The sequence below is a fragment of the Metopolophium dirhodum genome, chromosome 3, assembly GCF_019925205.1.
Source record: "Metopolophium dirhodum isolate CAU chromosome 3, ASM1992520v1, whole genome shotgun sequence".
NCBI classification, from domain to species: domain Eukaryota; kingdom Metazoa; phylum Arthropoda; class Insecta; order Hemiptera; family Aphididae; genus Metopolophium; species Metopolophium dirhodum.
In genome coordinates this window covers 15,950,245-15,968,916 of record NC_083562.1, presented here as the reverse complement: position 1 = coordinate 15,968,916, position 18,672 = coordinate 15,950,245, and the positions used below count along the sequence as shown (strand labels likewise).

Below are 18,672 nucleotides of genomic sequence, written 5' to 3'. Positions count from 1 at the left end.
TTGATCACCGGGGGTGATCGCTTCCCTTTTTAAATTAACCTATGACACTCACAAAGAATGTGGCTTTTTATTGGAGAAAGAATTTTCGAAATCGGTTCAGTAGTTCGGAGTTTATCCCGGACATACAAACAAACGCTATCATTTTATATATTAGTATAGATAAAAATGAATGTTTGTGTGTGATAGACCTCTGGAAAGAAGATGGGCTAATTTAAAAAGTGTTAAATTTGTTTATTTTTTATTCATCGGATTTTAGTACGGTTGCGTTAGGCTTTTGTATTAATTGATTATATTAATCCTCCGTAGTTGAAATTAAGTAAAAATGACAAACTTGGTACAATTTTGATACTTTAGAGTTAAATCATACACTTACGCACAAACAGCTGCACGGGGTCCGCGATCTACCGCAGGTAGATTGCCTACCTGATAATATACTGCTGCGAATCAGAATTTTTATTCCGGGCAACAGAAAAGTTAAGATAAATGTTGAACACCATACACCATACACCGAATATTAAATAACGAATTGAACAAAGTTTGAGTCATATGGAATTAGTACATTTAACGGGCAACGAAGTGCCAGCGGGATCAGCTATTGTATATATATAATAAATAAATTCATAAAATTTTCAAAATCGTATTAGTCGTTGATAAAATTCAAATAAATATATTGAAAATTATATTAATTGAAATGGAATAATTAGGCCATACTGAAATCTAAAAATGCATTTTACAAGTATACGAATACATTCAGGCTGCTGTTGTAAATGTACACAATTTCCTTTTATCGTAAAATTACATTTACCTGCTATATCTTGTAATACAATAAAAAATAATAATATTAGGTACATATTATATTATGAGATAAAAGTCCGCGAATAAAAGTATATATATGATAAAAAATAAATAATTCATTGAATAAAAACCCTATAACCTTGGCCGTGTCCTAATATTGTTTCCAACTTGAGTTAAAAACTCTTCGACACTTAACTCGGAGTTTTTAATGCGTTCGCATAATGTTTGGAGCCTCATATTTTTTTGACTGGTTTTCGATTTTTTTATTGCTTGTCCAATGCTCTACTTAATGCAATCTTTGCCCTATCGGCTCCAACCTCGAGTTTAATTTTGCGAATTAGCACCCATATTGTTGGATGACTATGCCCTACTAAGTGTGTGAAGCGATTGTTCCACGATTCACATGTATTATTCGTTCTGTGTTCATTTTTTAAAGTGGCTTCAAAGACATTCCACGTTTTTGGTAGAAATAAGGGTTTAGTTTTTCTTAACCTTATATTCATACCATCACCAACCCTTTTATACGAACCATTTACACATGTGATGTCGAAGTAATTTAATAATTCATTCGCTTCAAGGATATTAGTTTGTTTTAAAATCTCCATTCCCTCGTAAACCCATTCAAGGGGCAGGAATTCCAGACCATCAATAATAGAACAAAAATGACTAATTTTGTCATCATTCATATATATTGTTTGTAAACCTAACTCCTGGACTTAACATGGTTAGACCTTAGACCTGAGTAAAGATTAGGTGTTCAATCTGGTAGTGAATTTCTGAGATGGTTTTGCAGAGCGAGAATTTTGTAATATTAGATTTAGATATAATTTATTAATTTCTAATACAAATGTATTATAGAATGATATTGTATATGATTTTTAGTATCCCTGCTTTCCGAAGAAAAAAAAAGGTTGCTAACATATCACCAGCGGCCACTTTTCATTCTCCCGACTAGACTATTTCATAAGCCTTGCATTTTCCAAAAATAAAATATTTTGTTGGTTATTGTGTAATAATACTGAATTACTGTATGCTCTGTTTTTAATTCGGGGTCTTGTCTTTCAAGATTGGTGTATAATTCTCCGGTACATTTCATAGAACACTACCAAGTCATTTTAGATTTCCCAATACAGTCAAATCCGCTTAATTGGGACACATCAGGCGGTGACCTATTTGTCCCCATTAACCACTGTCCCGATTAACCGAAAATTTTTACATACAATACATTCATTCGGGACTATCATTAATGTCCCCATTAAGCAGGTGTCCCGAATAAGCGGATTCTACTGTTTATACTTTATAACAGATAGGTATAACCTTTGTGATATAACTTGTCACCAACTTTATTTTTTTTTATAATCTCCATAGGTAGTAAAACAAATTTATAACTTTGAATAAAACTATTGGTAAAGGTTTGAATAAAGAATAGGAAGGTGTAGGTATCTATTTAAATATCTGTTAAACAACTTCTACAAAGTATCCTGTACGATGTTTTGATGTGATTGAATATTTGAATGCAATATATTTACACACTTCAGCTTATAAAAATGTATTTTTTTTATGTACACATAATAATATAATATATTCTTACAATCTCACAAGCTATAGTATTATGTTCACAAGTAAATTGTTCAAACTTAAATTTATTTTAAATAGATTATGTAACTCTCTATTCCAAAATAAGCTCAAATCATTTATTTTGAGGTAGAAATAGACATTTTAAATTAAATTAACAATGCAGAGCTTATGGGATATATAGATCAATCATCTTACGGACTATCTTAAATATATAGTTGCTGTGATTTAGTGAACATAAATAAAATAAGAATATTAACATTATAATATGTTTACATGGTGGTCCAGTGTTATCTTGCATTAGGTGCATGGGAAAACATTGGCCCGCCCTAAACTACCAAAAAAATTTAAGCACAGAAAATATCAAGTACATCAATTACATTTAATTTAGTAACAATGTTGATAAAAAAAATATAAGATATGTAATTTCAACAAATAATAAAAAACATGACACTATTTAGTAAGCTATTGAAAAAAAAAATATGTTAAATGTTAATACATGATAATTGAATGTTTTTTATTCATATAGGAATAGATAAATTGTAAACATAAAAATAATATATATTCTTTGGACTATTTGGATTTTAGATTTGTATGTTTAAATCGTTTTTTATTCATTGTTGCTCGAAAACCTTTATTCGATTGAGGTTTACCACTAGATTGTTCATTGGTTGGTTTTACTTTTTTATGAAGTGCATTGTACAAAGTCTCTGCATCTAGAGAGTTACCAGCAATTGTTTTTAATTCTTGTAATGGCATTTTCAACATATGTGTAAGCGACTGTCCTTTATTCAATAAGTTTAATATATTCTGAGTAGTTACACCAGGCAATTTACTTATAAAATCCTAAAAAAAACATTTTTAATAATAATATTATTTATTTATAAATCATAATATGATACTTATTATTATCGATTTAATGTAACATTTCAAATTAAAATATCTTAACAATATCCAAGCAAATAAATTCATTCAAGGGAATAATACCTTATTTTTCACATTACAAGTTAAATAATTTTATAGTAGAAGTAGAAAAGACAAGTGATTTTCCCACACTACCTATAAGAAATTTGAGGTTTTCGGTGATTATAATATTGGCATAAGTATTCAAACCCTCAAATCATTATTTTACATTTTTAATGGTATGCTAAAATCAATTTTTGTTATTAAAAGAATACTGTAAACATAATAAAACTATTAATGCTTTAGTCTCCCCTGAAAGTTATTTTTGAGGGTACATCATTTAGCATTTCTATCATTAATATGTATATTAAATTACATATATGGAACCTATAAATGAGTCCAATTCTTAAAAATAAAAACAATATATAGATGGTTTGAAATTATAACCAAAATCACAATAATATTTAATTCACACTTGTACATCACTTGTATATTAGGTAATTATAATTATTATAAACCTTAATAATGGCATTGTATATTTCCTCATCAAAATTTTGTCCTGCCTCTAAACCAACTGCGGCAGCTTCTGCTGATACTGGCTGGCTTTTTCCTTCCTATAAAAAAAACAATTAAGGTAAGTAATGACGTATGAAAGTTGATATATGAAACTAAAGATCTCTTATTCTGATTTAATAACTGAATTTACATAATATTTTTAATTAGTTAGCTCTAGTGGGAACATCATAATTATATTAATGTAAATTTAATTAAAATTAGAACTATTTAATTTTTAATTTATAATACCTTAAGTTCTTGAAATAGTTCTGATGTAGCAAAAGGACTAGGAGACCATACTAATCGAAGTTTTGGAAAATGCAAAGTTAACAATTGTAACTTAGAAGTTATGTCATTTCTATGACTAGTTGTCATATCTTTGCTAAGATAAAATCTTCCCTGAAATTTAAATATTTATTTGAATTTGATTATTATTTACATACTAACTTATATATAATTACTATAATTTATAACATTAAAAATATGAATTTACAATAAATTTTCATAGGCATTCAAAACTCGTTGAATTTTTTCTTTAGTATAAGTATTTAATATGTTTTTATAAAATATATTACCTTTCTATACTCTGTTTAACATAAGAAGCAACCCAGGCGCAAACCAGTTTTTGTTGTATGGTAGTCATCTGTATATGTACGCCTGTCATGTAGTAAGACCATGTACACAATATGTACACTAGTCAGCCGAACGAGTAATTTTTTTTATGTAGAACAGAGTATAGAATATAGATAACATTAAAATAAAATAAATGTTTTACCAAATTGAAACATAATATTAATTGTATTCATATAATATGTATTATACAAGCATATTAAATAATATTTTGGATTAATAATTGAGGGGTGGAAATTCAAAACGTACTATTACCAAAATTGACCAAAATTATAATATTATAATATTAATTTTACTTAAAAGCTTTAATGAATAATAAAAATTTAAAAAATCCAGACTGATAAACTGTCTTCACTCAGAATCGTTATTCTTATACAATGATTTTATATCATTGAATTCAAGTTTAATACAATCCATTATACATTGTCCTACTTGTAACCTACTGTACAGCAGAGTGACATCTACTTACCTGCTTTTTTTTTGTTATGCCAAAACGTACTAAAATGTAGTTTTAAATTAAATTAAAAATATAACTCTAGAATATTTAACACATTTGAATCGTTTTAAATAAAAAATATTATTAAATAATTAAAAAAAACCTTTTTTTTTCAAATTGATTTGTCTGGTTGTAAATGGTTTATTTTTATTGGAAATGTTAAGATACGGAAAATCGCTTCTCCTGAAAAATCAGTATTTTGGCAATAGTAAGCTTTGGGTTTTCACCCCTCAATTATACCTAACAGTCTGATGAAAATAATAATAATTGAAGTACCAATATAAACATGATAAAGCAAACAAATTACCTGTAAATCAAATGGTTTGTTTTGATCAAACTCTATAAGTAATATTGGTTTTGTATAATGACGACACATCATTAAAGCTTGATGATATAATCTACCAGATTTCAAAGAACCAATTAAATCATCAATACTTTTTCGTTCTACACACATTTCTGGTGTCAAAATGTAATCACCAACCTAAACCAAATAATTAAAATAATACACAAAAAAAAATAATATTTTAATAATGTAAATAACTTGTAAAGTGACTGGTTCTATGTCAATGCCACGACGATGAAGTAACACAGGCAAATCCGACCTAAATTCCCGCATATCAACAATAACTTTAGGAATTTCTTTTTTAGGAATCTTTTCTTCTGGTTTATATGTTTTATCATCATCATCCAGCATATCTGAAGGGTGAACACCCAGATCACGAGTTAGTTCAGGACAATCTTCATCTTTACCATCTTGACCTTTGGGTATAACCATAACCTACATTTGAAAGAACAGTAATATGAATACAATAATGTTAATAATAATAATGAAATATTATTTAGTAATTTAATTATATATACTGCTTTTTCTTTGATTAGAAAATCAAAAAGTAATTTTTCTCTTCTAAGAGTGGTTAAATAAGCTTGTTCTTCAGTGGATCCTCCAAATATTAAAAAATAAACAACCAACTTCAATTTCGCATCAGAGTTTTGAAATACCTATAAAATAATATTTATATATTCTAGATATTGTAATTATATTAAAAAGAATAAATATCACTTCAATTTGTCTAACTGCTGTCATATTTGCATCATACATAACAATATACTTAGGTTGTAACTCTCTTAATGTGCGAGGAAGGGATAAAAAATCCCCATCTTTTTTATACTGCTGTAATACTATAATTGGTTCTTTTAATGTTTCATTCTATAACAAATTTTAATTATTATTATTATGATTATTTATCATAAACCATATACTTTTTAATTTTGTATAATATAATATATTATATTAAAGAAAAAAAAAACCATGATACAGTATAATGTTATAAATCAGGGCCCAGGGGTCGCCAAAAAGTCAATTGCAAACGACTGGTTGATCTTTTGAGGAATATTGAACAATTGTATTAAAAATTAATTATACCAATATCGTTTGATCATATATATAATCTTTAATACTTTTCATATACAAAGTAAAGTATTTATAAATGAAGAAAAAAAAAAATTTTCCGATAGATAAATAATAACAGAAGAATATTATTATTTATTATATAATTTATTATTATGCTACACGTAATAATATAAATAATATACCTAAATAAATAGTGGCCAATCACCAGATATTTATAATAGCTCATTTGTAGAAAAATGTTAACGACCCCTGTTATAAAGTATACATTAAACAATTCAAATCATAATTAATAGTTAGGCATTTGCCATATTATTATTCAAATAAAAATATTATTGTATACCCGAGATTCATTAGCACATTCAGTGAACGTCAATCCATCTTCATTTTTACTTTGAGTTAAAGTGAAACAATTATTAAAATTGTCTTCATCCAATTCCTCATTGTTTAAATTATCATATACTTCCAATTCTTCATTAGTTGTATTTTTTTGCGTAGATATTATTGGCTTATCTTTAATATGAGTTTTATACAAATGTAAGAGTAAATCATCCGCTCCTTTGACAAGAAGCTATATAAACCACAAAGTATTTTCAAAATATTAAGTATACTGTATTAACCATAATTTTGCTAAAAGAATGTATTAATTCTATTACATTTTTCAATTGGCAACATGTTTTTGCAGATTGTACAAGTACTAATACAATTTCACCATTATCTTTTGAACTCTGTCCAATTTCTTTTAAAATTTCAGTCAATCCTCCCCATTTGGGATTATGTTCCGGACAAATTTCTAAATAAAATAAAATGCATTAATGACATTTAGTTATTTAGACATTTTTAAATACCTTTTTTAGAATTAAACAAACGACGTTTAGCTGTAATTAATAATGTTTCTGCAGCGTCAAGTAATAACCATCCTGAACTACGATGTACGTAATCTACAGAATAATAATTTGATAACATGGATTGAAATCGAACAGCGTCTAAAGTTGTGACAGATCTAAAAAATGTTCATATTTAAACAACTTTTTAAAATAAACAATTGATACGTGAATAAAAACAAACAATAATAACATGTCATGTTCAAAATAAATAGTTATAAATTACAAATATATTTGTTCACTTACATCATTAAATTCCGTAGAAGTTTAAGGTCAGACACCAATTGCTTAGTTGTGCTACTTAATCTATGCCAAATTGGGTTTAATTGGGTTTGTAATATTTTATGAAAACATTTTGATAAACTGTTTTCAACTGTAATTTCTTCAGTGTCAAGCTATTCATAAAATAATATCAAGCCAAAAATATCTTTTAAAATAATGATACCAAAACAGATATATATGCTTACCGAAGGATTGAGTCTCTTTAGCTCTTTAATTGAATAATTTATAAGATCAAGTAAAGATGTTTGGATTTCTATCATTGCAGGAGTTAATTCTACATGTAACTCTATAACTTCAGGCTAAAATTATAAATAAATTTAAAATTAAAATTAAAAATAATTATTTATAACAGAACTTTGTTATATTACATTTGTTTTATCTAAACTTGACTTAACAGCGAGATGAAATCTGGGCCAAAGATATAATTTAGGAACAAACAAAGTTTTCATGATTCTTTCAATTTTAGTGAATCCATAAGTAAATGTTTGTGACGAGGCTGAAAAAGCTTTAATAAATCCACTCTGAAAAAAAATTACCAAATTTATTTTTTATTTAAATGTATTACATGAATTTTGATAGTAAGAATAAACTTAAGTTTTGTTGGCTTTTTCCTGAGAACTAAATATGGAATATTATAATAATAGCACTACCTACCATTTAAGAGGACGTAACACTGGTATTTGTTGTCTCCGTCTTATAAGTGTGTAACATACCAAATTTACGATCAGCAGAGCACGTGTAGCTTCATAAGTTTAAAAATTAGAGTGAATTGACCTATTATGAAACTTGATGGTTAGAATATCATCTGTGTTTGAATGTTGGTTTTTTACGATACTTCAATTTTTCAGCAAGTTATGCGTATATAATATACCGTAAATTAAAAATGCCTATAACTCACCTAAAAACTGAATTATTGTAAAAAACCAACGTACAAACACAGATAATGTTCTTACCATCAAGTTTCATAATAGGTATATTACTCTAATGTTTAAACTAACGAAGCTACAAGTGTTCTGCTGAGCGTAAATTTGCTGTTACGCACTGGTAAAACGGAGACAACAAATACCAGTGTTACATCCTCTTAAGAGACTACCACAACCATATTTATTTTTTCAATACTTTAATTTTAAAATTAGTAATAAGTATGTAAAATACTACAAATTTTAAATTTAAAAATATATTTAACTTCAAAATTAATATATTGGAAAAAACATAGAAAATTGTATTACTATAGATCCATTTACTCCAATATTAACAACACATATTAAAAAAAAGATATTACAGTAATAACAGTTAAAAGTTTTCAAAACTTTTAAGAAAACTGTAGTAATTTTATTACAGAATTAACTGATAATAATAATAAATATTACTTTGTTTTCCATACGGTACAATCTTAGAGCAAATGCTTCTTGACAAGATTCTAAAATATTATGAGCTCTGCAAACCAAAAATCCAGTTATTTGAGGTATGGGAATTCTGTGTTTTAAAAGATCCACAACTAATATTCTGGATGATACAAACAATACTCCACCTTGAAGATAGATTTTTTCTCTAAAAAATGTATACATAATGATATGAAATAAATGTATATTACTATTTTCTTGTATTTATCAAGGTGGCCACCATACCATGTTTTCTCATTTTCCCATAAAGTTAAGGAAACAGGAAAACAAGGTAACTCGCCTGATATATGAATATACGGATCAAAATAATTCTGTATACTATATTGAATTACCTTTCAGCTATTGAAGTGTCAGCAGATAGTATTTTTGGTAATGGTTTAATACCATCTTTTTTTAACTGAGTAATCCAAAAATCTTCTTCGGGAGTGGATGAACCAACAACTAATACTAAGTTACCAGGGTCACAAAACACTTTAATTATGTTCAATAACACAATTTCCAATCCAAGACCCCTACACAAATATTTTATGATTAAAATAATATAATTTTATGATAAAATATAAAATAAATGTTAAATTTACTTAGCACATATTATTAGGCCATCCTCATGTAATATATCCAGAAACATTTGATTTTCATATGGGAGCATTTTGTTCAATTATCAACGTTCATAAAAATAATACTTCTATGATGATACCAATAAAATTCCAAATTAATTGTAGTGTTATTCCAAGGGAGTATAACATATGTTCAAATGTTAAACCCATTTGCTTAAATAATAATAATGATAAAAGTTAATTTATAATTTATCTTAGGTACTTAGTAAGAATATGATGTTGTTGCACAACAAAAACCATTTTTTTTATTTAAATATTTTTTCAATATTATTTACCTCAAATAAAATATCTGAAACACCACGGTAATTTTTCTAAAGAAATATTTGCAATTGTTATTTTTTAGTAATAGTATAACAGATATTTAATTTAATTTAATTTCTTACATATTTATCTTTGTCATTATCTTTGTCGTTAGCTTTGTCATTATTTATAGATAGAGTTTCATTTTCTTCTTCGGATTCAAATAAATTCAAGTTAAATTCTTCACCAGGGTCTGAATTTTGAATTATATCTAATGTATAACTGGCAATTTCATTAGACGGGTGACCATAAATACCAAGGTATATAGGCCGTTTAAACCTATAATTAATTTAATATATTTAATGGTACATAAAATAAGTTTATTAAATTTACATTTAAATCAAAAAAGAACTTACATAGAAATAGGTAAACAATAAAAGTAATATTTTAACTAACAAAGACTAAATAAAAACGACATTTTCCTTTTTTTGCGAGTGTAATATATTGATTCTAAATATTTGGTTATGATATTCTATGAGATTGTGACATTTTACTTGTTATCTTTTAATATTCCTAAAATCTATTATTTTTTTAAATAAATAATATTGTTTAAGTAAATTTACAGGGATATTTGACCAATTGTTTTATCAAATTTAATTTCTGTTAAATTAATAGAACATAATTTATTATATAATGCTGTGCATTCATATTTAAATTATATTTCAGATTCTGGTTTCTGGAATTGTAAAACTAATTTAAATCTATCTTGTTAAATTATAAACAATATACAAATATGTTAAATGTTAAAAAAAAATACAATTAATGTATAACTATTAATTAATATTTTTTATTAAACATTTCAATGTAAGTACCTGATTAAATAACCAAAGTTCATTCATATTTAAACTAATGAATTTATGGTATTTTTAAAGTTTTTCTTTTTATAAAAATTATTTGGTAACATGTAAAACAATAACTTTTTAAGTATTAAAAGAGTATATTATACATCATTATTATTCTCTGTGGCGGGTCTAGAATTTTTTTTAGTGGGTGGACGCTATGTTGATAATAAAGTTCCTACTTGTCATGAACAACTTTGGGGTAAAATAAAATTAACCTATTTTTTGGTAGTAGGTAGTCTACATTAATATGTTTAATTCTACGTGATAACTGAGTAATTTGTTATAAAAATAAAAGTTGAATAAACCGAACGGTGGGTGCTTTAGCTCCTAGGCCCCTTCCTAAATCTGCCACTAATTACTCTCAGTTAATAACTTATTTTAAAATTTTTGTTAGTAAATTGTATGTTTGTATGTATTAATATATTATACTTCGAACTTAAATTGAAGAAATATTAACTAATGTAACTGGAATAGCTAAATGTTTATCGTTTTCATTGTTTACTTTATATTTAGAGGACTAAATTAAGAATATTCTGATCACATGTGCTATTTATAAAGTAAATTAGGAATGGAAAAAAAAAATTATAAATTTCTAATTTTTGTCTTGAAGTAAAAATAAATCCTATATAAATATATGAAAAATAAGTCAGTTTATAAGATAAAACCCTAAAAAAAAAAAAAAAAAACAATGGAAGTAAAAATGTATACATACACCAAGCATATCAAACATGCGGCCAGCGAGTCGCATGTGGCCCTCAGCTCATTTTTAATGGCCCGTGGAAAGCAATATTAATGAACAATTAATTGAAAAAATAAATTAGTAAAAAAAATCATAGAATTTTTATTTTGTATCATGTTACTTTTTTGACTATCTTCTGATAAACTGTAATTTAATAAGTATTGTATAGTATCGTTAAGGAATAGTAATTAGTAATTGTTTTTTTCAATACATTTATATGTGCGGCTCATAAACTAAACTATTCAACATATTTGGCCCAGTTATTACTTTGAGTTTGACATGCCTGATTTACATCAACATGGTACCTAATGGTAAAACTTTTAAAAATATATATAATCGGCATTGTTTGTCAAAGGACTGATACAAATAGGTAAAGAAAAATAGTATTAAAACATATTATCAAGTTACAATTCTATTGTGTAACTATTATTATAATGGTAAGTAATCAAGGTTTTATTTTTTAATTACCATTTAGGTATATGAAGAATATCAATTCCACATGTAGTAGATTGAAGGCAATATGTATCTGGATCAAAAGTAGGATGATGTGAAATATGAGGCTGAGATATGTATAAATCAGCGTCACCCTCTCTAAATTATAAGAAATACATATATTTTAATATACTAGTATAACATGTTAGAGACTACTTACTTAGATATTAATACAATAGAAATATATCCTCTATTTTGTAGTGTATAATATGAGAAATTATTTTTTGAAACAACACCAGTGATTGAGTGTAGAAGGTTATTTTGGAAAGAACTTGTAGAAGACACTAATATCAACACTAAAAGCTGAAAAATAAATCATTTTCTTGTTTCCTAACTATAATGTGTATTACCACTAAATATAGATTATACAAATTATGAAACATAAACCTGATGCATAAAAGAAATACAAATTATGTAAATAATTTATACTTAATTAAAAATGTATTTTAATTAATATTAAAAATAATTAAAATAATTTCTTATTATAAATATTTTTAAAACAATAAAACCTCTTTATTTGCATGATCATTAAAATACATATTATATACATATAAATGTGACTATGCAAAACCAATTAATAAAATTGTAACTAAAAATATAATTATATTTACTTATAGAAAAATAAAATATACCAAATTTGTATAAAATGTAAACCAATAGCAAATTATCATCAAAAATCTATAGTTATTTAATATTAAATTTTATAAGTAATAATTACAATTTAGGTACATAAATAAGAATTCAAATTTATAATAATTTTCAGATCTAGGGTTAGATTTTTAAGATAGTAAGTAATTTTATCAATATTATATATATCATTATTCACAATTTAGGGATTTGCACCATGTACAGAACCCGGTTATCTGAAAAATAAATTGTGAGTAGGAATTTCACACTAGAAAAAAAAATCCTCGGAATACAATTAATTCTTTGATAAATATTAACAAATAATTTCAATATATATACCTACTTAATTCAATGATTTAAAAAATGTTTTTTTCTTTTAACAACAGACTTATTTATAAGTAACAAAACTCTTTTTATTTATTTTTTATAGAATTTTGGTATTGTATTACATAACAAAATATTATTAGTGTTATTTATTTATATATTGTTAATGTTTGAAAGTAATAATATAATATTCATAAAAGTAAATCAAATTATTTATAATTTATAATTTATTCAATGTTTATTTTCAACATAAGATATAGCTAGGTTTTTTAATTTTCATTGGTTCTTTAAAACTTGATCTAGCCTGTTTTCAATTTAATAATTAATGAAGTTATACAATATTTAATTTGATACATTAATTAATCATAAGTATGTAAATTAAAAACAATAATGTTATATTTATTCAATATTTTAAAATCATTTATTGAATCAATTTCATTGAAAAATGTTATGTGAGGATATTGTTGTTTCACAGGGATTTTTTTTTGCAATTCACAGAATCCACTGATTGCTTATATAATAACTATGTGATTAATAGTTAAAAAGTTTATATATATAGCATAAATACTGACAAAGACAACGAGGATTATACTTTTAAAATAGTATTTAGTTACAAAATCAAAAAATGTTTTCACTTGCCATTATCTAATCATTATTATTGGCTTAAGAAAATCACAAAAATGATCTTGCATTTTTATGAATATTAATTAATAATCTTTTACATACTCTTAGTTAGGTCTGGAGGTATATTCAGAGGTATACCGAAAATATGATATATACCGGTATAAAAATTTAAAATACCGCCAGCCCTACTCTCAGTCCAGGCTTAAAAACAATATGAAAAAAATTTGTAATGTATAGCTATAATGCTATCAATGAGTATGTTTAATAGATAAAATATTAACACAAGATTTGTTTTTTTATACATAAAAACTTCACTTACTATGCAGTAAATACGGATCATTTATTTATACAATGTGTTTATCAGGTGAAGAATAATAAACAAATTATTTTTCAAAATATAGAATAAGAATAATTTTAGATTAAGAAATGCAATATATTTTCAAATAAATTATGTATTTAATCAATATTAGAATTTTAGATTCAGTATACATCATGAATACACACTAAATTGAGCATACCGAATTATAATGTTCACCTAAACCATACATATGTCGATGAAACACTAAAACTAATGCTTTGTTACAATTAGTATACTCTATTCCAATAGTGATATCAGATCCTTCAGCTTGAATTACTTTGATTGGTATTTTGAATATGTGGGATAAAGCTCTTAGTTCAATTTCACCACCCCATTGAACTGAATTTGCTACTTGAAAGCAATATTCAATAAATTGTTCATCAGTTAACATTTCTCCAGTATCTGGATGGCTCAAATAAGGTATAAAGTCATCTTTGTTGCATTTGATAAAGTCAGACGTCTTAAGTCGAATTTCAGGTACAGTAAAAGTTTGTCCACATATTTCTTTAAGCTGATGTACAATAGCACTATATAAGCAATTGCCGTCTGAAGGAATATCAAAAATAACAAAACCTAGATTTTTGAGTTTCTTAACTAATGTTTGAGTTTCTACATGTCGTATACCACCAATGTTTTTAATATCATGTTCTTCAATTAATGCTTGCCTCTCTTTCAATTGAGTGATTTTTTTCGATCGCCGTTTTTCAGCTCTACTAACTTTAGCAGCAGTATCATTAATTTTAACTTCTTGTAAATTTTTTATCAGAGATGGTGTTTCTTCTTCCTCTGTAAATGTATTTAGTTCTTCCAAATGTTTATGCTTTAATTTGGCTTCAATTTCTGCTGTTTGCTCAGCAACTTCTTTTTTCTTCTTCCGATCACCTTTTGCTACAGACTTCTTCATTGATTGAATCTTACATTGCATGTCTTTTTTCTCATTTCTATGTCTTTGCAAAATGTCTTCTTTAGTTTCGACGTTTACTGATTCCATTTAGCACTAGATATATAGTATGTTACTTTATAATATAAATCACTAAATAATTTAAAATTTAAATAATAATTTCCAATAGAATAAGTGTAATTTTAAAATATCACATTTAATTAAATTTCATTGTTATTTAGGGCTGGGCTTTAACTTAGCCAATGTATTAAATATATAAACGCAAATCTCAATAATCTACTAAATATCTAACATAATTTTGCAATTTTAATAATTATTTTAGTTTACATGGCTGCTGAAAAATGTATTCTTAATGATACAATATAAGATAATTCTATTTAAATTTTAAAGCATAATACATTGCCATTTTTTAGCATGATCAGGTAATAAGTTAAAACTATTTGAAAAGTTAAGCTCCATTTATTAAACATAAATAATATAAAATAAATTACACTTTTGGTTGGGTAAATTGTAAAAACTGTATAGACAATATTTTTATGTTTGGATTATTTCTCTAGAGCTATTACAATAGTAGGTATTTTAAATCATAAAATATATCTGCCATACTAAGAAACAACACGTCATAATATATGTAAGAGTCAAAAAATGTATTTATCCTACAATAGTTAAGCAAAAAAAAATGTTTTTCAATTATTTTATTTTATAACGCCTGTCAATGAATACTTTTTTCATCAGTCAAGTGAGCCTAAACTGAGCTGAACCATTTTATTTTACCACATTATTTTTGTTATGTTAAAACAACGAATAATTTATATTTATACTACTTTAAATTATTTTTTTTGTATATTTAGCAAATAATTGGATTATTACGTATTAGCTTTTAAACAACCATAAATAATTTAATAAAAGCTTGAATAATATAGTTTTTAATTAATGTTACTCTAGCTTAATACAAAAATAAAATATTAATATTGCTATTTTTAAACCTAGGTACTAGGGATGGGAATATTTGGATACTTAAAATATATTTCAAAATAACCAACATTTTAAAAACTTTGATTTAAAATTTATATTTTATTTTATTTTTCTATATAATTTTCACAATAATGTAAAATTTCTTTGACAATAGTATATTATATTTATTTATAATATTAATATAATTAAAATAAAATGTTATCTAAATTTTTATTAGATTTCAATAACTATCAATAAATTATAATTCTTTATATTAATTTGAATAAAAATAATTTTAATAATTAATCTAATAGGTCATTACATCTAACATTAGTGATAAGAATAAACCAAATAATATTTATTGTACCTATAAATAATAAACCAATTATTTTGTAAGTAAGTACCGACCTTCCTTTTTTTTTTTAAATTTAATTTCAGAAAATGTATAAAATAATATTTCCTATTTCCCTGGGCCTCCACACAAGAATACTCAGTGAGGTACCCAGTATTCTTTATTTGAGAAATATATAAATTATAATAAGGAAATCTGTTAATCCAGATTTAATTTTTTTTCAATAGGTACCTACTAAGACCTTGGGATTAATTAGATTTAATTTCCAACCTTAATATATGCATATTAGACTGAAGAAAAAATTGATCCTGGCATACAATCATAATAAGAGTTGACATTTTTTTAAACCCATAATACCAACTTCAATATAGATATAAAGTGTTATCATAGTAAAAATCTTAATAGTACAACTATTAACTAACTAAGGGCATATTATTTATAAACTACATTTTTTTTTTCAATTTGTATAGAATAGGTAATAGTTGTATTATCCGACTTCGCCCGGGCTAAATTTAATCTATCTTTATATTTTTTTGTTTGTTTTGCTTCAGCTGTATTATATAATAGAAACATAGTTACAATGAACAATTCAATGATTTTTCACTTCCACTTCACATAAAAAACTGAAGACAGATTCAATGAATGGTTGACGTAAATCAAATATTGTTAATATTGATATTTGACTTTATATGTTTACATAAAAAAATCAAAAATATGTTCAAAATTAAGAAAGCAAATTATAAAAATAATCATTGTCATTGTATTCATAAATATTTGATTTAAATATGTTTTATTAAAAATATATTTGTTAAAATGTTTGTTCAACATAATATTTATTTTGATTATAATAGTAATATACTTTGTACCCAATGACAATTATTTAAATTTAAAAAAAAAAAATCAATTTTTGAGAGCCAAAATGTATTACTTGTGTGATCTATTCTATACCTAGGGGTTAAGGTACTAACATCCCCAGAATCTCAAGGAAACTATTGATATAAAATTAATTGAAAACAGTCCAGTAGTTTTTGGGTCTATACAGGACAAATAAACATTGATTTTTATATAAATAGGTTCTAATTACCTATATGTATTTTATATGTGTTATAATATAGATATTAAATAAATAATACATTAATTACAACTATAATCAAAATATAATATTTTATACATGTCTCTACTACGGCCTACAATAGATCATTACTTTGTCCCAACCGAAACACGATCAATTCCGGGCATCCCCACGTATTTGATATACACTGAATGGCACAAAGTGGGAGAATGCCATCAGTTTACATGAGCAAAACGGTAATGATCTCTCATGGACCGGAGTATAGTATATATAAGCTATGATTTTCTAGCTAACTAGGTTTTGATACCAGATAGAAGTATGTATTTATTGATTTAACATTACCTACCTACCTATGTAAATATAAAAGATTTTTTTAATTAGTTTTTATTTACACATTCGCTATTTTATATTAAAGACAAGTAAATTAATTTAATTATTTAAACCAATGGTTCTTAACTGTTTTTGAATAACGGTATCACTTTTTTAGATTTTTGTGGTTTATAGGTATAAAATAAAACAGTAATCGCCTGATAAATTAAAAATTATATAGGTAGGTAAATAACAGTTAACATATAGGTAAGTCAATATAAAATAATATAATTGTAAACAATAAAACTAAAAATTCTTCTTAACAAACATTTTTATTTGTTCACTGATTTTCAAATGAGGGTGGAATACTTTCTTTAAGTTCATGGAACATCTATGTTCCGTGGAACATTGGTTAAGAACCACTGGTTTAAATCATAATAATTAATAATTTTTACCATCATTATCCTTAATTCTAATTTAAGATTAGAATGAATATGTAATGATGGCCCAGCCCTAATAAAATCCCGTATACAGTAAAAACTGAAAGTAAAATAAACAATTTATTATCTTTAAAGTATTTTAATATATACTTACATGAATTAATGTGCAATTGAACAATGAAAAAGTTGACATAATTCAACTTAGTCCAATGGTAGATATATTATTAAAGAAACATTTTCATAAAACTATTTGAAGTGTTGTCTTATTTAATAAATTTTTTAGAAAAAAATTAAATTCATGAAACAATTTAGATATATTTGTAAAATATGGATTACAATAGGTACGGTAACACATCCAAATAAAAACGACAATATGTACCTTCACAGGTTTTTTTTACAACGTTATAGGTAAGTACACAAATACACAATATCATAAAACAATAGAATGTTCTCTCATAAAGTTGTATTATGCATTACTTATTTTAGAACAGTATCATGTGAATCATGGCAACAGTAAGTTGTAACTTTTAGGTGTAGTTGTACTTCGTACAGTACACAATCACAATCCACCGTAGATAATAGATATTAAAATATAACGCTAACCAAAAACTTTATTTGTATTGATAACAGAATTAACAGCACGGACTTTAGATATACTTATGTAAAGATTCGTTTATTGGCCATCAGAGAAGAAAATTAACAAAACGTGCTCTGGAGGGAAATTTCCCACAATATAACATCACTGCCTAAGGATAATTATGCGAGAAGTTGCATCGCTCATTCGCACATG

The 18,672-nt window shown here is 25.4% G+C and overlaps 3 protein-coding genes and 1 pseudogene across 4 annotated transcripts; all 4 read right to left on the bottom strand.

Moving 5' to 3' along the window:
- Window positions 1-927: 927 nt before the first annotated feature.
- Window positions 928-1,891, bottom strand: LOC132940564 (uncharacterized; annotated as a pseudogene).
- Window positions 1,892-2,286: 395 nt separating this feature from the next.
- Window positions 2,287-9,953, bottom strand: LOC132940299 (DNA repair endonuclease XPF). 2 transcript variants are annotated; one of them, XM_061007811.1, is made up of 17 exons: window positions 9,932-9,953; window positions 9,513-9,701; window positions 9,264-9,443; window positions 8,899-9,079; window positions 7,897-8,049; window positions 7,714-7,827; window positions 7,493-7,641; window positions 7,211-7,365; window positions 7,019-7,155; window positions 6,706-6,933; window positions 6,015-6,161; window positions 5,816-5,953; window positions 5,496-5,732; window positions 5,262-5,435; window positions 4,078-4,227; window positions 3,792-3,887; window positions 2,287-3,216 (listed from the first exon to the last, which is right to left on the bottom strand). In XM_061007811.1, exons 2-17 carry the CDS (start codon window positions 9,578-9,580, stop codon window positions 2,944-2,946), a joined length of 2,580 nt encoding a protein of 859 aa, XP_060863794.1. In that variant the 5' UTR covers window positions 9,581-9,701; window positions 9,932-9,953; the 3' UTR covers window positions 2,287-2,943. The 2 variants fall into 2 exon arrangements, with proteins under 2 accessions (XP_060863794.1, XP_060863793.1); XM_061007810.1 differs by lacking the exon at window positions 9,932-9,953 and adding an exon at window positions 9,824-9,859.
- On the bottom strand, window positions 9,794-12,317 carry LOC132940563 (UPF0669 protein v1g209471-like). Its single transcript, XM_061008296.1, has 5 exons — window positions 12,309-12,317; window positions 12,082-12,224; window positions 11,898-12,020; window positions 9,932-10,127; window positions 9,794-9,859 (listed from the first exon to the last, which is right to left on the bottom strand). Exons 1-5 carry the CDS (start codon window positions 12,315-12,317, stop codon window positions 9,794-9,796), a joined length of 537 nt encoding a protein of 178 aa, XP_060864279.1.
- Window positions 12,234-18,476, bottom strand: LOC132940300 (deubiquitinase OTUD6B). The gene is made up of 2 exons (XM_061007813.1): window positions 18,037-18,476; window positions 12,234-14,851 (listed from the first exon to the last, which is right to left on the bottom strand). Exon 2 carries the CDS (start codon window positions 14,843-14,845, stop codon window positions 14,000-14,002), a length of 846 nt encoding a protein of 281 aa, XP_060863796.1. The 5' UTR covers window positions 14,846-14,851; window positions 18,037-18,476; the 3' UTR covers window positions 12,234-13,999.
- Window positions 18,477-18,672: the final 196 nt, after the last annotated feature.

What these genes read in the sequence shown, in the direction of transcription:
- LOC132940299 (XM_061007811.1), bottom strand. Translation starts at nt 9,580, where the DNA reads ATGCTCCCATATGAAAATCAAATGTTTCTGGATATATTACATGAGGAT. An exon ending in GACACTTCAATAGCTGAAAG is followed by an intron (nt 9,080 to 9,263) that starts GTAATTCAATAT and finishes TACATTTTTTAG; the next exon opens with AGAAAAAATCTATCTTCAAG. An exon ending in TATACAATGCCATTATTAAG is followed by an intron (nt 3,217 to 3,791) that starts GTTTATAATAAT and finishes TGTTTTTTTTAG; the next exon opens with GATTTTATAAGTAAATTGCC.
- LOC132940563 (XM_061008296.1), bottom strand. An exon ending in TCTATTGTATTAATATCTAA is followed by an intron (nt 12,021 to 12,081) that starts GTAAGTAGTCTC and finishes CTTATAATTTAG; the next exon opens with AGAGGGTGACGCTGATTTAT. An exon ending in ATTCTTCATATACCTAAATG is followed by an intron (nt 10,128 to 11,897) that starts GTAATTAAAAAA and finishes AATTAATTATAG; the next exon opens with GTTTAAACGGCCTATATACC.
- LOC132940300 (XM_061007813.1), bottom strand. Translation starts at nt 14,845, where the DNA reads ATGGAATCAGTAAACGTCGAAACTAAAGAAGACATTTTGCAAAGACAT.